This window comes from Nanorana parkeri, unplaced genomic scaffold (assembly GCF_000935625.1).
Source record: "Nanorana parkeri isolate BGI_ZX_2015 unplaced genomic scaffold, ASM93562v1 scaffold912, whole genome shotgun sequence".
Classification (NCBI taxonomy): domain Eukaryota; kingdom Metazoa; phylum Chordata; class Amphibia; order Anura; family Dicroglossidae; genus Nanorana; species Nanorana parkeri.
Window position 1 is genome coordinate 403,826 of NW_017307180.1, and position 20,804 is coordinate 424,629.

Consider the following 20,804-nt stretch of genomic DNA (forward strand, 5'->3'; position numbering starts at 1 on the left):
TCCGTGCACGTCCCACGGATCTGTACGGGCCGACTTTAAGCAGTGTGAATGATGCCTAATAGCGCAATCTGTCAGAAGCTGTATCCAGTGACTTGACAGGTTATGCAAAATGTCTTGAACAGGAAGAGGTGGAGAAAATTTAGACCTAAACCTAAATACACCGCTGCTCCTCGACCGCTCTATAGCGGCAGCGGCTGATGAGAAGAGAGAACTGACATGGCGATCGCTGCTGTTGAAGGAGTAGAATCAGTGCCGCACTGTAGCTGTCCTTACTCCGGTGTTCTATCGAAAGCTCACTGCACAGAGCTCCAGTGTTTCTGAGCACCAGTGGTAGTTAGAGATCTCAATGAGTTGGAGCTTTCGATAGAACACCGGATCCTGCAGCTTCCTCCGCCCACCTCAGCTGCCATAGGCTGGGAGGAAGACTGCAGAGCTGCTACTGGCTGGAAGGACAGCACGGGAGAAGCAGGACACCTGGGACATGGAGGATACATTGCTTTTTTCTGCATTACACTGCTGGTCTCTGTACTCTGCATCACACCACTGGCCTCTGCACTCTGCATTGTTACTGATCTCTGTTCTCTGTGTCACACCACTGACCTGGCGGAGTTAAGGGCGGGGCACGGTAGGGGTCAGGTGGCGCGACTGGTGGCGAGTAACTCTTAAGGCCTGGCTAGTAGCTTAGGACTTGAAATTTTGAGTCCTGCCTTATGCTATTTTAATGTTTGCTAACATGGGCACATAAACGTTCCAGGCTGACGGTTTGCTTATATATGATTCTACCTTAAGCTATCCCAAACCCTTAATGCCTATTATTCTCTTGTGCGTATGTGAGCTTCTCTTATGAAAACAAATATTTTATGAAGATGAATTGTGTTTTAGGTGTGCTTTGAGCCTAGACAGTAATTTCAATAAGCATTTAACAGCAAAATAATTCACATTTCTTGGACCACAGGCTAATAAAGATTTATATGTCTGCGAATACCAAGGTGCAGTGGACAGTCTAGGATGATAGTTCTCTAAGTAGTACAGTAAACACAGCTTTAACCAGGGGTAGGCAAACTCCAGCCCTCCAGCTGTGGTGAAACTACAAATCTCACCATGCATCTGCCTCTGGGGGGTCATGTCTGTGGCTGTCAGAGTCTTGCAATGCCACATTGGATTTGTAGTTGCCCCACAGCTGGAGGGCCAGAGTTTGCCTACCCCTGGCTTTAATCATTGTACTTGGTGGAATTTATATTATAAGGTGCTCTGATTGCTTGATCTAAGAGTTCATGGACAATGAAGATGAGCATTTGTTTAAAATGTCTAGTTTATTTCTTCAAATGGTGTATGTCTAAGCATTGTTTTATTCATGCTTGAGGGTTAATTTATGTGCAAGACTTGGCCAATAAAAAAAAAAAAAATCTCATTTAGGACATCACCCATCCCATCAATAGATATCTCCCAATTGTATAATAAGCTATGAATGGAGTTGATGGAGATACATTTGAATAAAGATTGTTTACATAATTTATTCGCTTTGGGAAATGTGTGGTAAGCCACAAGATAATAGCATACCAGTAGATAGATGTCTGTTTTGAGGCTGATAACAGTGTTTTGTAGCCAAGTATTGAATTCTTTCATTTAAGTATTGACACAAACACACCTGTCCATGGCTTTTCCATTGAACATCTAATTTATGGGGCAATCATGATGACTAACTCATCCCATAATAGTCCCCATTGGCAGACTGCGTAAATACTTTTTAACTGACTGTAAAACCTGTGTGTCAAGTGTCATTGACTGCATAACCTTAGTAAATCAAATCAGTTGAAAATTGTTCAGTTTCTTCCAACTATTCAAACACAATTCAGTATTATCTTTCATTCTTGGGCTTTAAATTTAGTAAATGTGATATTACACATCAGCTTATGATGGTTGCTTTTTATGCATTATAATAGTACAGTGATACCTTGGTTTAAGAGCATAATTCGTTCCGGCAGCATGCTTGTAATCCAAAGCGCTTGTATATCAAAGCGAATTTCCCCATAGGAAATAATGGAAATTCAGATGATTCGTTCCACAACTCAAAAATATTCATATAAAAATGATTACAATACTGTAATGTAATATAATACTGTACGAAATATAAAGAAAAATAAACCAATTACAGGTACCTTCGTGGCTGGTGTGAAGGGGACAGGAGAGAGGAGGATGATTGTGTAGGCCGACTTTCACTATCACTAACGAAATCACTGCTATCTCTTGGCTCAATGGAATCTTTTTCATTTCGTGAAACCTTAACAAGGAATCTATCCAATGTGACATTGCATTGTCGTTTAAACAGACTCATCGCTCGCACTGCTACAGCCTTATTCGGGTGGTGCTTTTCTACAGAATTTTGCTCTTATTGCAAGACATTGCTTGTATATCAAGGTAAAATTTTTCAGAAATGTTTGCTTGTCTTGCAAAACACTCTCAAACCAAGTTACTTGTAAACCAAGGTATTACTGTACTTGTATTACTACACACCATTATTTACTCTTGTGTTTCCCCGAAAATAAGACCTAGCACTATTTTTCCAGATTCTTGTAATATAAGACCTACCCCGAAAATAAGACCTAGTTTGGCGGTAGCATGTACTATACCGCGCTGTCCACTGTCTGATGTCCCCACTGCTGCACCGCTGGTACCGCTGTCCCTGATGGCAAAGAAAGCAAGGCTGCAGCGGCAGAGGGAGCAGAGCCGCATTAGACGCTACTTCGTCTATAGCGCCGGTTAGTGTCACAGGTGGAGTTATACCAGATGCACTCCGCCTGTGAAAGAACGGAATCTGCTTTACCGATACTGACCAGCAGGAAAAAAACAAGAGCAACAGTATTATTCTCATTCTTACCATACCATTAATGTCAGTAAATAAAAGACAGTGGACATTCTGACATTCTGAAGTGATTACCGTATTGGGCTGCTTTTACACTAATCCGCAGATGCAGCACTGTGCCCCTGCACCTAAAAAATAAGACATCCCCTGAAAATAAGACCTAGTGTGTGTTTTTTGGGCAAACAAAATATAAGACAGTGTCTTATTTTCGGGGAAACAACACAGTATACGTTTGCGTATAATGGTACCATTTTATGAGTATTTTTTTTGTCAGTTCATGACGTGATTGCATTTACTGTATATGCAATAGTTTATGTGCTGTAGGAAGAAACCAAATATTACCAGTATTGAGGATGACCTGTGAGATAACAGGAAACCTTGACTTGCATATTGATATCTAAATTGCCTTGATTACAGGAGCTTCTCATAGTATTAGCAAATCTACAAGACTTGTGTGAAAGAAATGTGTTTGCTATGGTATCGGTACGCCTCTGGCAGTAACAAATTGTTAGAATGTGTTCAGTGTGTAGGTGCTCGTCCACTTCCTAAACATTAATATGTACAATGATGGAGCTTTGAGGGCAACCATAATGTTGTTGCGGCCCACCATTAAATTGAGTTTGACACCCCTGGTCTAGAGACACCCCCTGGCAAAGCCATCAGGTCCAGAACACGCTGCTCAGATGTATGCACTATAGTCTTCCTCACTGAATAATTATCTCTAGGTTGCCATATTATGGTTCATATAAGCAAAAAGAAGTTACATGAGCCCTCCAAATTTTATTTGCATCCGCTACCTAGTTAAGTTGGGATAAACTATCCTGTTTTTTTTAAAACCCTTGCGCTTCAAACCATGTTCATTTTTATTGTGCTAAACTGAGTGGCTCATGCTTCACTAATGGCCACTGCTTCATAATGAATTGTTAAGCTCCATCATTGTACATATTAATTAGCTCAGTCTAGAAAAATAACGGCCTACCTGTCCACAGCAGACAAACGGCCTTAACCAATTCCAGAGAGACTGAATAAGGAAATTGTAATGTTTAATAATGCAACATACTGATTAAGTGGCTCCTGAAAACTTGCTCATTTTTATGTCTTTTTTGGAACTGGGAAATAAACAGTTAAGTTGCACATTTACTAAATGGCTACAAAGTAATAAATGCCACATTAACCTCTAATCATATTCTAACAGTTCATTAAACCCGCCTTTGGTGAATTGTTCCTTGAGTCTTCTTTTTTTCCTTAATTTTTTCCACAAAGGTAGGATAATCTGTGTGCTATCTAGCTTTGTCGTCCTCTGGGACACGCCACAGCTCTTGCTCATCCTTCTTTGTCTGCAAACTAGTCAGCCGTGGGGAAGTTTTATTACGGTATACCCATGATCTTGCAGTAAAACTTCAGTGCACTTCCTAAATCACAAATAAAAAATGGGCAATGATCACAGACGCGGTAATGTTTGTCGGCTTGAAAACTTGTTTTAGGTTGGACAAACAGCTATGCCTGGGGATTCTGGACTCTTCCTTGTTACTTTAGCAAATTAAATTGAAAAGGCTTCTATAATAATATGGTTTGCTGCAATGGGAAGGAAATTCTGGTGCAGATATATTGCTAATAAGGTTTCCAGGAGTTCAACACATGCAGTTCAACACACGAGCAGCCTCTCAAGCTGAACTATTAGTATAGAAATCCAACAATAATGTATGAAAGACAAAGAATACTTTGGGGACAAAAACCTTTTATTTACATACTCTGCAATAGCCGAAAAGGATACAAATCTACCTTGTGTGCACCAAATGCCTTTATATACCCAATTATCACCTTGTAAAAGTATAATTGATATCACCATTGTGCTGCACATACCAGGTGGAGAGCAGAGCTGGGGGGGCACTCAGCAGGCTCCACCCACCCACTACAGGATGGGTGGAGGTGGATACAAGATCAGTCACAGTTCTAAATGTTGGCGGCCCTGCTGCCAGCTTTGCCCTGCATTAATGTATTAAAGGGTATCTATGGTTAAAAACTAAAAATCAATATGTATTTCTATATTTAATTTCCATAAGTTCTTTTCCCACTCCTTATAATCATATTGATCTAGAAGTTTGTAAACTTATTGAAGATGGCCATAGGATATACCTTCTCAATACACTGATACAATTTCACCCAGCCCTCTGAATATGCACTTGCTTCTGTCACAACTCAAAAGAGCCTGGATTCTGAACTGCAACTCAACGTCTGAGCAATGTAACATCATCACTGCTTGTTGGAAGCAATGCATGATGGACTATGTAGCCTTGAGAAATCAAGACATCATCTCATCAAGCAGCAGAGATGCAAAGCACACTGGGAACCCAGGGAGTTAAAAGTGATGGGCATACAGAAGGCAGCACTCACTACATAAAAAGGATTTTTTGAAGGAAGCTTTGATTATCAAAAACAATTATAGTATATATTTCTATTACAATGCTGATGTTATAAGAGGATATTATTATATGCTGGGACTTTAGAACTTCTTTAATACACTATTTTTTGTTGCAGGATGTTATTTTTTTAATTTTATTAACAGAGTCCCTTAATGATAAAACTAGCCTTTACTGGGGGATACCTAGGAGGTTGGGAAGTTGAGATTTAATACCAGCTCGTGAGAAATAAAGGTCTTCAACAGTTAAATATCCATTTTATAGATTAAAACACTAATTTCATATCTGTGGTTTTTGTGTTTGTGAATTGAACATTTTCATGACGTTAAGTAACCAATGTGGTTAAAACAGCTCATTCCTTTTAGTCAATTGACCCTAAATTGAGAAAATGCCAAGCAGGTAATCAATTTATCACTGGCAGGAAAGTTGCACGTGGTCGGGACAATTTAGCAAATTCCTCAGCAGAGGAGATTGATTTTTGGTACTTTCCAGCTTAGACTGAAATACTGTATACTATGTTTCCTTCAGTACTTAAAAAAAGGATAAATGTAATTTAAGGACCTGTAGACAGCTGGGAAAGGTATGCAAGATGTAATATTTAAAGTAGAATAAAAATCCCTGAAAACAGATTAGCTTGATGAGATTCAGCTAATAATGAAGTGTCCCATATAATTGTTAATTGAAGACGCAGATTACAGGACACGGTGCCAGATTATTAGGTGAGATAGTGTCTGACGCAGGTCAAATACCTGATTTTCAGCCAAACTTCACATTGCGGCATTGTCACATCGTGAAGGATATTAACTTCCTGCTAAGACACGATCTGATTCCAGAAGAAATAATATGCATTTGCTATGGTATGTCACTATTTTATGGATGTCTCTTGTCACTGTTGTATGGATATGTCATGTCTGTTTTATGGCTTATTCATATGAATTTTCTAAAGGGCTTGTACTCAACTGTTGCAACAAATATCATGCAAACTTCTATTAACTACAACTACAGAGTAACCTAAATATTCAAGATGATGAATAATAGTAGCACGATTTCCTCAGAGGGTGAAAGCAGAAGCCAGGTAGTTAAAATTGACTTTTTAAAAAATATACCTGAAAGCATACATGCTGTTATAGCTAAGCTGCCAAACTAACACCTACAGGCACTAAGTGATAGCAATGACCTTTTCTGCCACAGTTCGCTGGCATAACCTAGGGGACTGAAGCATGTTGGCACGGACGCACATCCCAACACATCCAGCAATGCACTATAGAGCTGTAGCAAGCTACTGAGAATCATGCCCCATATCATCACTACACATGCACAAGAGTTCCTTTGTTTCTCAGAGCACCTTGCACCAATAAACTGTAACTGGAGCCAATTGGCACCTGGTAAAGCTTATTTTGAAGTTTAAAGAAGAACTCTGGAAAACTTTGTCTTAACCCTTGCAGTGGGGATACCTCTGCGCTGCAAGGGTTAAGTGCTCCTTTTTTTGTTAGGTGCTAAAATAACTAAGTTATATTCATCCAAAGCTCCAAGCTGGCCAGCTGTCACAGCATTTCCTCCAGCCTGTCTCTTTCTCTGCTGCAGCTTTGGAATCTTCCTCAGCATCCTCATATCTATACACCGTGTATTGACATGATGATTTACTGGACCTTAGACCGTTGCAGAGGAGAGGGAGAGACGCTCCAGGGAGCGGTCTAAAAGCAAGCATTGGGTGAGCATAACTTTTTTTTTTTTTAAAGCTAGACAAAAACCAGCAGTTTACCCTTGGGGGTAGCCCCACTGCAAGGGTTAATATTTTTTTTTCCTGGAGTCTTATAAGATTAGTTTATTAACTTAAAGCTGAACTCCATGCAGAAAAAAAAAAAAACACAAAATAAGGCAGATATAAATATTTTTTTTGAACTGCAGCTGGTCTAACTACCTTAACATTTTTGGCTCCAGCTTCCACTGCTCCTTAATTTATATACTGTATGCAAATGTATGCATAATTACGACAGTCTGGCTGATGGTTGACATTGCACAAAATTGAAATTTTTCTACATTTAGGGCCCATTCATACTAGTGAGTAGCAGTAACACAGGGTAAAACACCTTTTTACTGAGTGTTACCACAACGCACATTGTAGCAGGCATGGCACCCCAACACACTTAGGCAGCGCAGCATAACGTGCCATCTGTGCATTGTGATCTGTAAAAAAAAAAAAATAGTGCACATCTGTTTTTCAGTGCGTTGCCTGCCAAATTTAAAACAAATACTGCACGTTATTGCACCAGGTGTGAATGGGCCATTACACTTTGACCTAGATGTTTATATGAAGTCTGCATGAACTGGCTAAGATTACTTTTATTTAATAAAAGAGAAGGTGTGTACACCTTGTGGATGAGTGTGTATGTATAAATACATTACATTTACAGCTGGTTTGTTGGAATTCTGTATTTTGTAGTATTTTATCTAACGTAGGAGCTCCTTTTGCAGTGTTTTTTCCATCAATATTCTACCACTACTTTGTATTTAGATCTTTCACTTGATAGTACCAGCAGCTAGGAGCATGAAGAAAAGAGGGCTATTAAGAGTTTTCATGTATATTCTGCTTTTGAATTTACCCACAATCCCAATGACAGTCAGAATTAGAGGAATAAAATAAGTAGGGCTGGGGAAATTCCTCGATTAATCGTTAATTTTTTTGATCGTTTAAAATTCCCCAATCCCCAAGTGGCTCCATCGGCTAACTAAGGGAAGGGGGAGGAGTCCGGTGACGTTGATGTCCGTGACGTCACCAGACTCCTCCCCCTTCGTTAGCCGACAGAGCCACTTGGGCCAGTGAGTTTGCCAGTATAGAAATCCAACAATAATGTATGAAAGACAAAGAATACTTTGGGGACAAAAACCTTTTATTTACATACTCTGCAATAGCCGAAAAGGATACAAATCTACCTTGTGTGCACCAAATGCCTTTATATACCCAATTATCACCTTGTAAAAGTATAATTGATATCACCATTGTGCTGCACATACCAGGTGGAGAGCAGAGCTGGGGGGGCACTCAGCAGGCTCCACCCACCCACTACAGGATGGGTGGAGGTGGATACAAGATCAGTCACAGTTCTAAATGTTGGCGGCCCTGCTGCCAGCTTTGCCCTGCATTAATGTATTAAAGGGTATCTATGGTTAAAAACTAAAAATCAATATGTATTTCTATATTTAATTTCCATAAGTTCTTTTCCCACTCCTTATAATCATATTGATCTAGAAGTTTGTAAACTTATTGAAGATGGCCATAGGATATACCTTCTCAATACACTGATACAATTTCACCCAGCCCTCTGAATATGCACTTGCTTCTGTCACAACTCAAAAGAGCCTGGATTCTGAACTGCAACTCAACGTCTGAGCAATGTAACATCATCACTGCTTGTTGGAAGCAATGCATGATGGACTATGTAGCCTTGAGAAATCAAGACATCATCTCATCAAGCAGCAGAGATGCAAAGCACACTGGGAACCCAGGGAGTTAAAAGTGATGGGCATACAGAAGGCAGCACTCACTACATAAAAAGGATTTTTTGAAGGAAGCTTTGATTATCAAAAACAATTATAGTATATATTTCTATTACAATGCTGATGTTATAAGAGGATATTATTATATGCTGGGACTTTAGAACTTCTTTAATACACTATTTTTTGTTGCAGGATGTTATTTTTTTAATTTTATTAACAGAGTCCCTTAATGATAAAACTAGCCTTTACTGGGGGATACCTAGGAGGTTGGGAAGTTGAGATTTAATACCAGCTCGTGAGAAATAAAGGTCTTCAACAGTTAAATATCCATTTTATAGATTAAAACACTAATTTCATATCTGTGGTTTTTGTGTTTGTGAATTGAACATTTTCATGACGTTAAGTAACCAATGTGGTTAAAACAGCTCATTCCTTTTAGTCAATTGACCCTAAATTGAGAAAATGCCAAGCAGGTAATCAATTTATCACTGGCAGGAAAGTTGCACGTGGTCGGGACAATTTAGCAAATTCCTCAGCAGAGGAGATTGATTTTTGGTACTTTCCAGCTTAGACTGAAATACTGTATACTATGTTTCCTTCAGTACTTAAAAAAAGGATAAATGTAATTTAAGGACCTGTAGACAGCTGGGAAAGGTATGCAAGATGTAATATTTAAAGTAGAATAAAAATCCCTGAAAACAGATTAGCTTGATGAGATTCAGCTAATAATGAAGTGTCCCATATAATTGTTAATTGAAGACGCAGATTACAGGACACGGTGCCAGATTATTAGGTGAGATAGTGTCTGACGCAGGTCAAATACCTGATTTTCAGCCAAACTTCACATTGCGGCATTGTCACATCGTGAAGGATATTAACTTCCTGCTAAGACACGATCTGATTCCAGAAGAAATAATATGCATTTGCTATGGTATGTCACTATTTTATGGATGTCTCTTGTCACTGTTGTATGGATATGTCATGTCTGTTTTATGGCTTATTCATATGAATTTTCTAAAGGGCTTGTACTCAACTGTTGCAACAAATATCATGCAAACTTCTATTAACTACAACTACAGAGTAACCTAAATATTCAAGATGATGAATAATAGTAGCACGATTTCCTCAGAGGGTGAAAGCAGAAGCCAGGTAGTTAAAATTGACTTTTTAAAAAATATACCTGAAAGCATACATGCTGTTATAGCTAAGCTGCCAAACTAACACCTACAGGCACTAAGTGATAGCAATGACCTTTTCTGCCACAGTTCGCTGGCATAACCTAGGGGACTGAAGCATGTTGGCACGGACGCACATCCCAACACATCCAGCAATGCACTATAGAGCTGTAGCAAGCTACTGAGAATCATGCCCCATATCATCACTACACATGCACAAGAGTTCCTTTGTTTCTCAGAGCACCTTGCACCAATAAACTGTAACTGGAGCCAATTGGCACCTGGTAAAGCTTATTTTGAAGTTTAAAGAAGAACTCTGGAAAACTTTGTCTTAACCCTTGCAGTGGGGATACCTCTGCGCTGCAAGGGTTAAGTGCTCCTTTTTTTGTTAGGTGCTAAAATAACTAAGTTATATTCATCCAAAGCTCCAAGCTGGCCAGCTGTCACAGCATTTCCTCCAGCCTGTCTCTTTCTCTGCTGCAGCTTTGGAATCTTCCTCAGCATCCTCATATCTATACACCGTGTATTGACATGATGATTTACTGGACCTTAGACCGTTGCAGAGGAGAGGGAGAGACGCTCCAGGGAGCGGTCTAAAAGCAAGCATTGGGTGAGCATAACTTTTTTTTTTTTTAAAGCTAGACAAAAACCAGCAGTTTACCCTTGGGGGTAGCCCCACTGCAAGGGTTAATATTTTTTTTTCCTGGAGTCTTATAAGATTAGTTTATTAACTTAAAGCTGAACTCCATGCAGAAAAAAAAAAAAACACAAAATAAGGCAGATATAAATATTTTTTTTGAACTGCAGCTGGTCTAACTACCTTAACATTTTTGGCTCCAGCTTCCACTGCTCCTTAATTTATATACTGTATGCAAATGTATGCATAATTACGACAGTCTGGCTGATGGTTGACATTGCACAAAATTGAAATTTTTCTACATTTAGGGCCCATTCATACTAGTGAGTAGCAGTAACACAGGGTAAAACACCTTTTTACTGAGTGTTACCACAACGCACATTGTAGCAGGCATGGCACCCCAACACACTTAGGCAGCGCAGCATAACGTGCCATCTGTGCATTGTGATCTGTAAAAAAAAAAAAATAGTGCACATCTGTTTTTCAGTGCGTTGCCTGCCAAATTTAAAACAAATACTGCACGTTATTGCACCAGGTGTGAATGGGCCATTACACTTTGACCTAGATGTTTATATGAAGTCTGCATGAACTGGCTAAGATTACTTTTATTTAATAAAAGAGAAGGTGTGTACACCTTGTGGATGAGTGTGTATGTATAAATACATTACATTTACAGCTGGTTTGTTGGAATTCTGTATTTTGTAGTATTTTATCTAACGTAGGAGCTCCTTTTGCAGTGTTTTTTCCATCAATATTCTACCACTACTTTGTATTTAGATCTTTCACTTGATAGTACCAGCAGCTAGGAGCATGAAGAAAAGAGGGCTATTAAGAGTTTTCATGTATATTCTGCTTTTGAATTTACCCACAATCCCAATGACAGTCAGAATTAGAGGAATAAAATAAGTAGGGCTGGGGAAATTCCTCGATTAATCGTTAATTTTTTTGATCGTTTAAAATTCCCCAATCCCCAAGTGGCTCCATCGGCTAACTAAGGGAAGGGGGAGGAGTCCGGTGACGTTGATGTCCGTGACGTCACCAGACTCCTCCCCCTTCGTTAGCCGACAGAGCCACTTGGGCCGGTGAGTTTGCCCAAGAAACTTTCTGCAAATGAGTAAATCTTAGATGCCTCGATTTACTTGTGTTCCTGTAACAACCCAAAGTCAAGTCAGAAGACATCAGTAATGAAGTATTAATATGAACGAGCGCCAGCCAAGGCATTGGCCTATACACATACAGCACAGCAACGAAGTAATAAAATGAACTAGGATCACACTAATCCAGCACGTTATTATTCTCAGTTGCCCCAGTTCATTTTTAGTTCATTTTATTACTTCATTGCTGTGCTGTATGTGTATAGGCCAATGTAGTTGGATCTGTATGTGCGTTATAATTAATCGAAATGAATCGATTAATTGATTTAAAAATTTTTTTTTACCAGCCCTAAAAATAAGTAAAAGTGAAATCTTCAGTAAATGTTACGTTATTGTACTTCTCCCATGCCAAAACTACCTTATGGTAGATGCAGCCAAGTTTGTATGCTAATTGACTTGCACTTGCTGAACATGTAAAGCATATTTCTTTCTGTTTAGTGTATAAATGTATTTTGAAAAAAATATTTCAGCTCACTTTTGTTACGAAGTGCAAGTTTTCTCAGCTTGCTTTATTTCTGTAATTTACTAAAATTTATTTTTTCTTCTCCTATAGAACAGAAGTCTCTGAAAGCAGAATGTTAATGCTGGACGGGATGCCGGCAGCCAGAGTCAAGACAGAGTTACTGGAATCTGAGCAAGTGGTAAGCAGACATTTTGGTTTGCTTTGACTCGCAGTATACATATCAGAGTGCGTTAACATGGTCATATTGTAGATCACCCTTTCCCTGCCAATCCTTGCAAGCTTTGTATATACAAGGGTGATGTATAAGAAAACTAGAAAACTAAACCCAAGCGTTCCAGATTGCACAGATCATTTAATTAAATTGACATTAAACTCAGGAGTTAAATCCTAAAATGCATTCAAGTACCTTAACTAGTAACAAAAATATATCCTATTTGTGTATTACTCAGCTGTAGATCCTCAAATCACCTCTGGATTTGTGCTGACACTGAACTTCCTTTTGGAAGGTGGCTACTTTGTTTCCCATAGTCTCTGTGTGTGTTGTAAAGCAGACACCACACCAAGCTCCCTCCTGTGATAGACTAATTTCACATTTAGTTTGGTATTGAGATTGTAGTCCATCACGGGAGCTTGGAGCAGTGGCTACTTTATAACACACACAGGGACCATGGGGAACAAAAGTAGCCACCCTACAAAAGGAAGGACAGCGTCAGCATGAATTCAGAGATGATCTGAGTAATACACAAATAGGATACATTTTTGTTAATAGGGTACTTCAATGCATTTTTAAGATGTAACTCCTAAGTTTAGTGTCATATTAACAAAATATATTATTATTGAAGGTGGAGAAGGTTCTCTAACATCTATTGCCGGCTTGAAGGAAGTACAATATCATATGAACAAGGGAGGAAACACCGGCAAACGTTGTTTGCGTTTGGTTGCTTTTTTGTTCTTTTCAGCATAGTATACAACACATTAAAGGAGACTATGGGGAGAGTGAAATGCGCTCATCCCCATAGTAAGAGCCGATGTGGGACACTGCAGCTGTCACATGCCGACTCTATAGATAAAGAACTGTGGGATCACAAACCACTGATCACTAAGTTGGCGTTCTTCTCCCTGCAGAGAGCGGTGACTGTCAGTCACCACACTCTGCAGGAATTCCCCCTCCCCGCTCCATTCTTCCAGCACTCATTGCAGGGACCGATGGGGAAGGGGGTGGGCACAGCTGGCTCTGGAGTAGCAATCAGGTAGTGGGGGGGGGGATCCGACAATTTTGTCAGGATCTTTCCTTGCTGTAAAGTGGCTCTAAGCTTTCAGCATATAGTGGGCAGTAGCCCGTTATTTGCTGAGTTTTGGGTCACAAAAATAGTTAATGTAATCCCGTGACCCAATGAAAAACTAAAGACAAAAAGGTTTGGCCTTAGTTCTCTTTTAACAGTGGTACAGTATGGCTGTGGTGTCCTGTCACTTCTTTGTTATTAGTGGTTGCAAAGCATGAATACCAAGTGGATAATAGTGGTGGCCTAGTGCAGTATTGGGGCTTAGGGCACTGAGGAAGGAGACGGGGGTTTAATTGAGCAGTGTGTTTGTATGTTATATGTATATTAAGCAGTTGGCCTTCCAAACCACCCAAACCAGGCATTTAAATACCTTGCTTATTGCAAAATGGAATGCAAAACCCAACCTGCATCTGTATACTGGCAGTTCGTAAGGTGTTAACAGTCTGTTAAGGCAGCTTTAACACTTTGTTTATTTTTATTGCATTTTGCCTGAAAGTGCTGGGATTGCTTATTCTAGTTTTTCGGCTTTGGTAATATAAAGTAGTATTTTAGCCTTTGGTTTCCCTAGGCATTTGAGATAATGAGACATTTCCTTGTTTTAGTGTAAGCATATGGAAAACATTATAACTTTGTTTTACTCTAGAGCTAATTTTTTTAAAGCAACCACAAAGGTATTATCATATGCACTCTCGTGGGATGTTTAGCTGTGTTTTTTCTAGAATTCTTGAAATTGTGATATCTAAAAATAATAACAACTATAGCGATAGTTCTGTACGACTTCCTATTTTTTCCAATTAAGTGTTTTATCTACACAATTTATGCAACAAGAGGATGTAAGCCTTCAATAGCTGTAGAATGCGGAGAATATGTAAGAAACAAAACAACTTAAAAAAAATTAAACCAGAAGGTAACATAAGTATGATTGGTGTTTATGTGTACAAGAGTGTCCCTGATAAAATGATAGTAAAGACAAATATATCTTATGCTTATGGTATGCCATATGTGATTCAGTTTTAAAACATATGACAGTGACAAGCATAATAAAAACATGAAATAATAATTGGCTGCAAAATAGGATTTGCAATCACAGCTAAAAAAAATCTCTTACACACAGTTGATCCAGGAAAGAAAGACATTTTTTTTGCTACAACAAAGGAAAAAAGCCTTTCTGATTTCCAAATATAATCCAGCTATTCACTGGATCAACATTTTATTTTTGATTCTACTGAATCAGTCAGCTAAAATCAGTCCCTGGTGATGACACCATTTTCCCAGCTTTTCAAGTAAACTACTGTTTCTGTATGTGGAAGCTAAACGTCTCCTCCAAGGGCAAATATTGCCCCATGTTTTGCTGTGGTCTTATGATAAACAACTTCTGTATATGTATACAAGGTGATCATATACGCATTAATTTGCCTCGTTTCAAGGGTAAATACATCTATCTCAGTTAATTTGTCCTTCATGCCCCTTATTAATTTAAACTCCCTTTTCTGCACTCTCTCAATTTCCACAACTTGCTTTTTGTAAAACGGTCCCCAAAATGGAATCTCATATTAAAGATGAGGTTTTGCTAATGCTTCTTGATGTTCTACTAATCCAGAAACACAGAATAAAACAACAACAAAAGTGAATGTTAATGCTCACCATATGACATTAAAGTGGGATATCACCTACTTTATATTTGTTACATGTTCCCATTCACATTGGATAACTTAAAAAAAAATACAAATTGCAGTTTACCTTTTTGATGATGTTTCTGCAAACTCCAGAACTGAAACATCCTGCTCACTGTTTGGGCTGTTTGGGGGGAGTTTTAACCCGGTGTGTACTGTACTTTAGAACACAGGGGTGAGACAGGGGTGAGACAGGGACAGAACATTTCCACTTAATACCCTGAAGTGCATAAACAAGGACATTTACGGCAGGATCATCAGGTATTGTTTTAATGAAAGTTGCAGATTGAAAATGATTAAAGAGGACTTTTCAAGTTACATTAATATGTTAAAGCTTATATTAGCTTCTGGTCATTCCGGTTACATCTACTTTAATGAGTAAATATGTTTCTATCTATAACTGTAATTGACCGGTAAAAATAACTTTTTTGATAGAAATATGAAGTATATTAGGTCCCTTTGAGCTGTCGGTTAGCTTGGCTTTGACTATAGAGATAGATCTCATCTGCTGAATTTTCAGTGGGAAACATTCAGAAGCAAAGAATTGTTTAAGACAGAAATACTCTGCTACAATAAAAGCTCAGCCAAGAGGTTTCAAGGTAAGGATAAATGTAGAACTTAAAAGGAAATGAGAATGATTTTTGTAGTACATCGTGGAAACTACAGGAAGCCAAGGGAGATATTTTCAAAGATACACATCAGATTCAATACTTTACCAAAATAGTTATTTGTTTTTTAGAGGTAAGTGCTGTTTTACTTCATAAAAACATTGCACTCCTTTGCAACAAGTAAATAAAAACAAACTGGGATTTTCGTGCAGCCTATTATGTCTCTGCTTGGCCCACCCCGGGCAGAATCAGCTCCAAGCTCGCTCCTGTGACGAACTACAATCTCAATACAAATAGGTAAACTAAACGTGAGATTGCAGTTCATCACAGGAGCGAGCTTGGAGTGGTGACCCTGCCATGAAGGTTTTGGTTCAGGAGCTTCCTGTTATATATTGACAACGCACTGACCCTGTCTCTCAATTCATTTATTCAGTTAGGGTTTAGATCTGCTTTTTTCCCCACAATTAGTTTTATTATTAATTTTAGACAAACAACCGAACTTTAGCTTCGGCTGATCCCTCGGCTGATCCTTTGGCTTGCTTCGCTTGCGGGGGCCAGGCTGCTGTACAGGCTATTCACTATAGCCCGTACAGCTCCTGATGGCAGCCGAGCGGCTCAACCGAGCCGAAGGCATATGCTTTGGCCCGAAGTGACAGCCGAAGTGGGCGAACTGCCGGCCAAAGGACGGCTCCGCCCAGTTGTTATTCATTTGCCGGGACCTGCTACAAAATTCTAGTAGGTTCCGGCCAATAGGAAACAGTTGGGCGGAACTTGATGTCACTGCTAGCTCCGCCCAATTGTTTTTTTAAAGTCTTTATTTTTTTAGATTTAACATTTATTTACATGTTTAAAAATCAACTTTGTTTTTACTTTTTTCATTGATTTCCTATTCTGCTTCTATTCTGAGCAGAATAGCCGAGCAGAATGCAGCTCAGCGGCATTTGGCTATTCACTCTCTGCAGTTCGGCCCCTAAATGAATAGGGGCGAATGAAAGCAAGTGAGCTGCCGGAGCTTCGCCTCAGCCGATCCAGATGCTGGATCGGCTGAGTCGAAGTCCTTCTGCACTTCAGCTCAGCCGAACATGCAGAGCACTTCACTACGGCTTGGTTATTCACTCGGCTGCCTCCGGCAGCTTAGTGAGTAAACCTGTAAATTTAGTGAAGAATTTAATAAAGATAACTACAGGAGGTCCCCATGGCAACCAGTCAAATTTCATCTCTATACTTTGTAGCATGGGTTAGAAATAGAGTGGAGACAGCTTATTTTTGTTTTTTTATCTATTGCCTTCTCTCTGCTTTCCAGTGGTGCATATTACATATTATGGGGTCAATGCTGTTCTCAAACATCAGTATTGTGTATTGCATGTGTTCCAAAAACCAAAACAGAAAGTGTGTGAAATTTAAAGAAAAACTCTGGGATTTTTTTCAAATTAACCCTTGCATTGAGGCTACCTACCTTTCACTGCCAGGGTTAAATGCTTGTTTTGGTCTAGAGAGAAAAATAAACAACATATACTCACCTTATCCTCTGTCCCACTTGGCTGCTAGACCATTCCCTGTAGCCTCTTCTCCACCTGGCTCCCATGGTCTAAGGACCCATGATGTCATCATGTTTAATGCAGGTCTATTAGGCGTGAGGACACTGAGGGTCACACCACAGCCGGAGCGGAATGGGAGAGAGGTGAGCGCTGACTGCCTCAGGACCGAGGATCGGGTCAGTATATCTTCTTTATTTTTACCCTTAGACTAAAACAAGCACTCGACTTGCAGTGCGAGGTAGCCTCACTGCAAGGGCTAATTTGAGGAAAATTATTTAAGATTTGCAAAGTGCTATTTTCACTCTATTTCTGGTTGGGTGTCAATGGTGAAAAATGTGTAGTCCAATTTGCACTTGATGGTCTAACATGCACATGATTTGGAGTGGTTTATGATTCAGTCAATTTTTATTTTGCACGGACAGTCCCTGTGTGACCCTTTGGAAATATCCTCCATCAACTGCTGTCAGCTTCTTTGCTTTAAAGGTTGCAAACCTCATATAATGGCCCTGAGCCTCATCTGGTATGCTTGAATCCTGGACATCTGGGTCTGTCCAATTTATCCCCCCATGAGAAATGGCACACTAGGAGTATTTTAGCAGACACTACACAAATACGAACAAATCTGTATACAACATGATCAAGAACATTGCTTCTATTTGCAGCACAACAGTCCTGTGATTTTTTTAGATAAGCAAATTAAATTGATCAGCTTAACACGACTATTTTTATTCAGTGTATAATTTGTACAATGGAAGCAGCCATATTTGCTTTTTACTAATGCAGATTCTGCTTCCTGCTTCACAGTGTTATACAGTGGGTGTGCTTTACATCTCCTGTATGTCTGTTCTCAAGCCACTTCTAAAGATGGGCATAGACTGATCGTTTTTTGCCAGTTTCCTGCTGAATTGGTTGAAATTCAATCCATGGGTGATCCTGACAGCACCACCCAGCTTGAAAAAACTTTGATCAGAAAATCAGAAAATTTGGACAGAAAATTGTCAGCTGAATAGCAACTACACCCAATCAGCTGCAGTCATTGTTTGGGTATTCTGATAGCCAGCAGGGGAAATTCCTTTATGCACGCTGTTTAGTGTGGATGGGAGAAATCAAGTAATTTGTCTTGTTTTCTTGTTCAGCCCCCGAGGTGTATCGCTAGCTTAAAGGGTATTTCCACTGTTTCTTTGTTAGAAACCCCCTCTGTATGTTTGTTATGTGTTCCAATTTACACAGCATACCAAATAATTTGACCTTTTTAACAGTTTCTTTGCATCAGGATTATACATAGGATTCTACAGTCAGCTTCTAGTGCTTAGAATAGATGCCTGTGAGCTGATAAGGGGCTGACTGATGGACAGTTTTTCTTAAAGTTAATTGACATACAATATCTTCTGATTTGCTCATCTTTTTTGCAAGGGACAATGAAATCTACCAGCACAGTATACTGTAGACAGGGTTAATTATTTAAAACGAAACTACCCCCAACCACTTCAAAGAGTGAGAACTAATCAGGGATTTTCAGTCCTGGAGCTTGCAGAAACATCATCGAAAAAGGTAAGCTGCAATTTTTAAATAATGTTTTTTTAAGTTATGCTATCTGAATGGGAACATGTAACAAATGTAACGTAGGTGTTGTCCTAATATGGTTGCAAAAGTGGAAATAACTCTGAGCACAATTCAGGCTATGTGGTTCTTATCTTATCTCAACAATACTCAAGGAGGTAGATGAGAAGGATGACATGAGAAATGATGGCAGTGAAATAGCCCTCTAGTGCCTAATCTATATAATTAATCTAGATAGTACCAACAAACAAATGAAACACCAGGCATGTAAACATGTTAAAGTCTCATCAAATATTACCTGAACTGTAAATGCAGTTTAAATTCCCTTTAGGTAAATGATATACATAGTACGGATTTTTATCCCTTTCTTTGTTCAGAACAAAATGCTTTTTTTCCATTTTTTTCCTTTTCCAAAATGATTCTGGACTCAATTTATGAGAGCGTCTGTAGAAACAAGCAAGGTTATTCACAAAAGGGTTAGTGGTTTGGAGAAGGCAGGAGAAGTGAACAATCTAGGACCATGGTCTCAAACCTCCAGCCCTCCAGCTGTGGTGAAACTACAAATCCCATGATGCATCTCTCTTCGGGAGTAATGTCTGTGAGAATCTTGCAATGCCTCATGGGATTTGTAGTTCCACCACAGCTGGAGGGCCGGAGGTTTGAGACCCCTGATCTAGGACAACATAGCTGAACTGGAAAGCGAGCTGAATTGGAGAATTTAGAAAAAATTCAGCTGCAGTCATTCTCTGGGTTTAGTGTGTTGGTGTGTTTAGTGTGGATGGGAGAAATCAAGAGGTGTATGGCTAGCTTAACCTCCCTGGCGGTATGATTATGGAGGATTTTAGCATGTTTGCCATCGGCATCGGCCGGGCGAACACAGCAGAGGACACCGCGGACTCGCAGGGACAAGGTAAGTGACAGTTTTGCGCAATCCCGAGTGTGACTCGGGGTTACCGCTCTTGGTACTGAAAATGAACCCCGAGCCACACTCGGGAATACCGCCAGGGAGGTTAAAGGGTATTTCCACTGTTGCATTTCTTTTTTAGAAACCCCCTCTGTATGTTTGTTATGTGTTCCAATTCACACAGCATACCAAATAATTTACCTTTTTAACAGTTTCTTTGCATCAGGATTATACATAGGATTCTACAGTCAGCTTCTAGTGCTTAGAATAGATGCCTGTGAGCTGATAAGGGGCTGACTGACGGACCGGTTTTCTTAAAGTTAATTGACATACAATGTCTTATACCTAATATTACCTAAACTGTAAATGCAGTTTAAATTCCCTTTAGGTAAATGATATACATAGTACGGATTTTTATCCCTTTCTTTGTTCAGAAAAAATGCTTTTTTTCATTATTTCCTTTTCCAAAATGATTCTGGACTTAATTTATGAGAGGGTCTGTAGCAACAAGTAGGGTTATTCACAAAAGGGTGAAGAGTTTGGAGAAGGCAGGAGAAGTGAACAATCTAGGACAAAATTCTCCAATTCAGCTCACTTTCCAGTTCAGCCATGTTGTCTTAGATTGTTCACTTCTCCTGCCTTCTCCAAACTCTTCAGCCTTTTGTGAATAACCATGAAAATGATCTCATTCGTTGTAAAGGTGGCCATACACTAGTAGATTTTCAAAAGAACTTTCGTACGAGAGATCTTTTGTTCGACTTTCTATTAGTTGATGGGGTCAAATTGACCATCGATTTCAACGGTAGTGACAAAAAAAGTCGAAAGAGCAGGATGGAAAATTTGTCTCGAACAAACAAAATTCTCACAGTGAATGTGGTTTTAACTCGGGAAGCTCCATTCATTCCAAAATCGAATGTTACAATTAAAAAAAAATGTGTTCAACATTCATCAAGTCTCTGATGGCAGTATCGGGTGGTAAAGAAAGATCTATCGTTGGTAAAGGAAGATCTTTCATTCGGAAATCTACT

General features: G+C 39.3%; 1 protein-coding gene across 1 annotated transcript in view; it reads left to right on the top strand.

Moving 5' to 3' along the window:
- Positions 1–20,804, top strand: part of KLF12 (Kruppel like factor 12) — a 168,060-nt gene that overhangs the window by 99,292 nt on the left and 47,964 nt on the right. Inside the window, exon 2 of the mRNA XM_018566065.1 lies at positions 12,301–12,388. Within this exon, the coding sequence (XP_018421567.1) occupies positions 12,301–12,388 (88 nt within the window). The remainder of the gene's footprint in view (positions 1–12,300; positions 12,389–20,804) is intronic.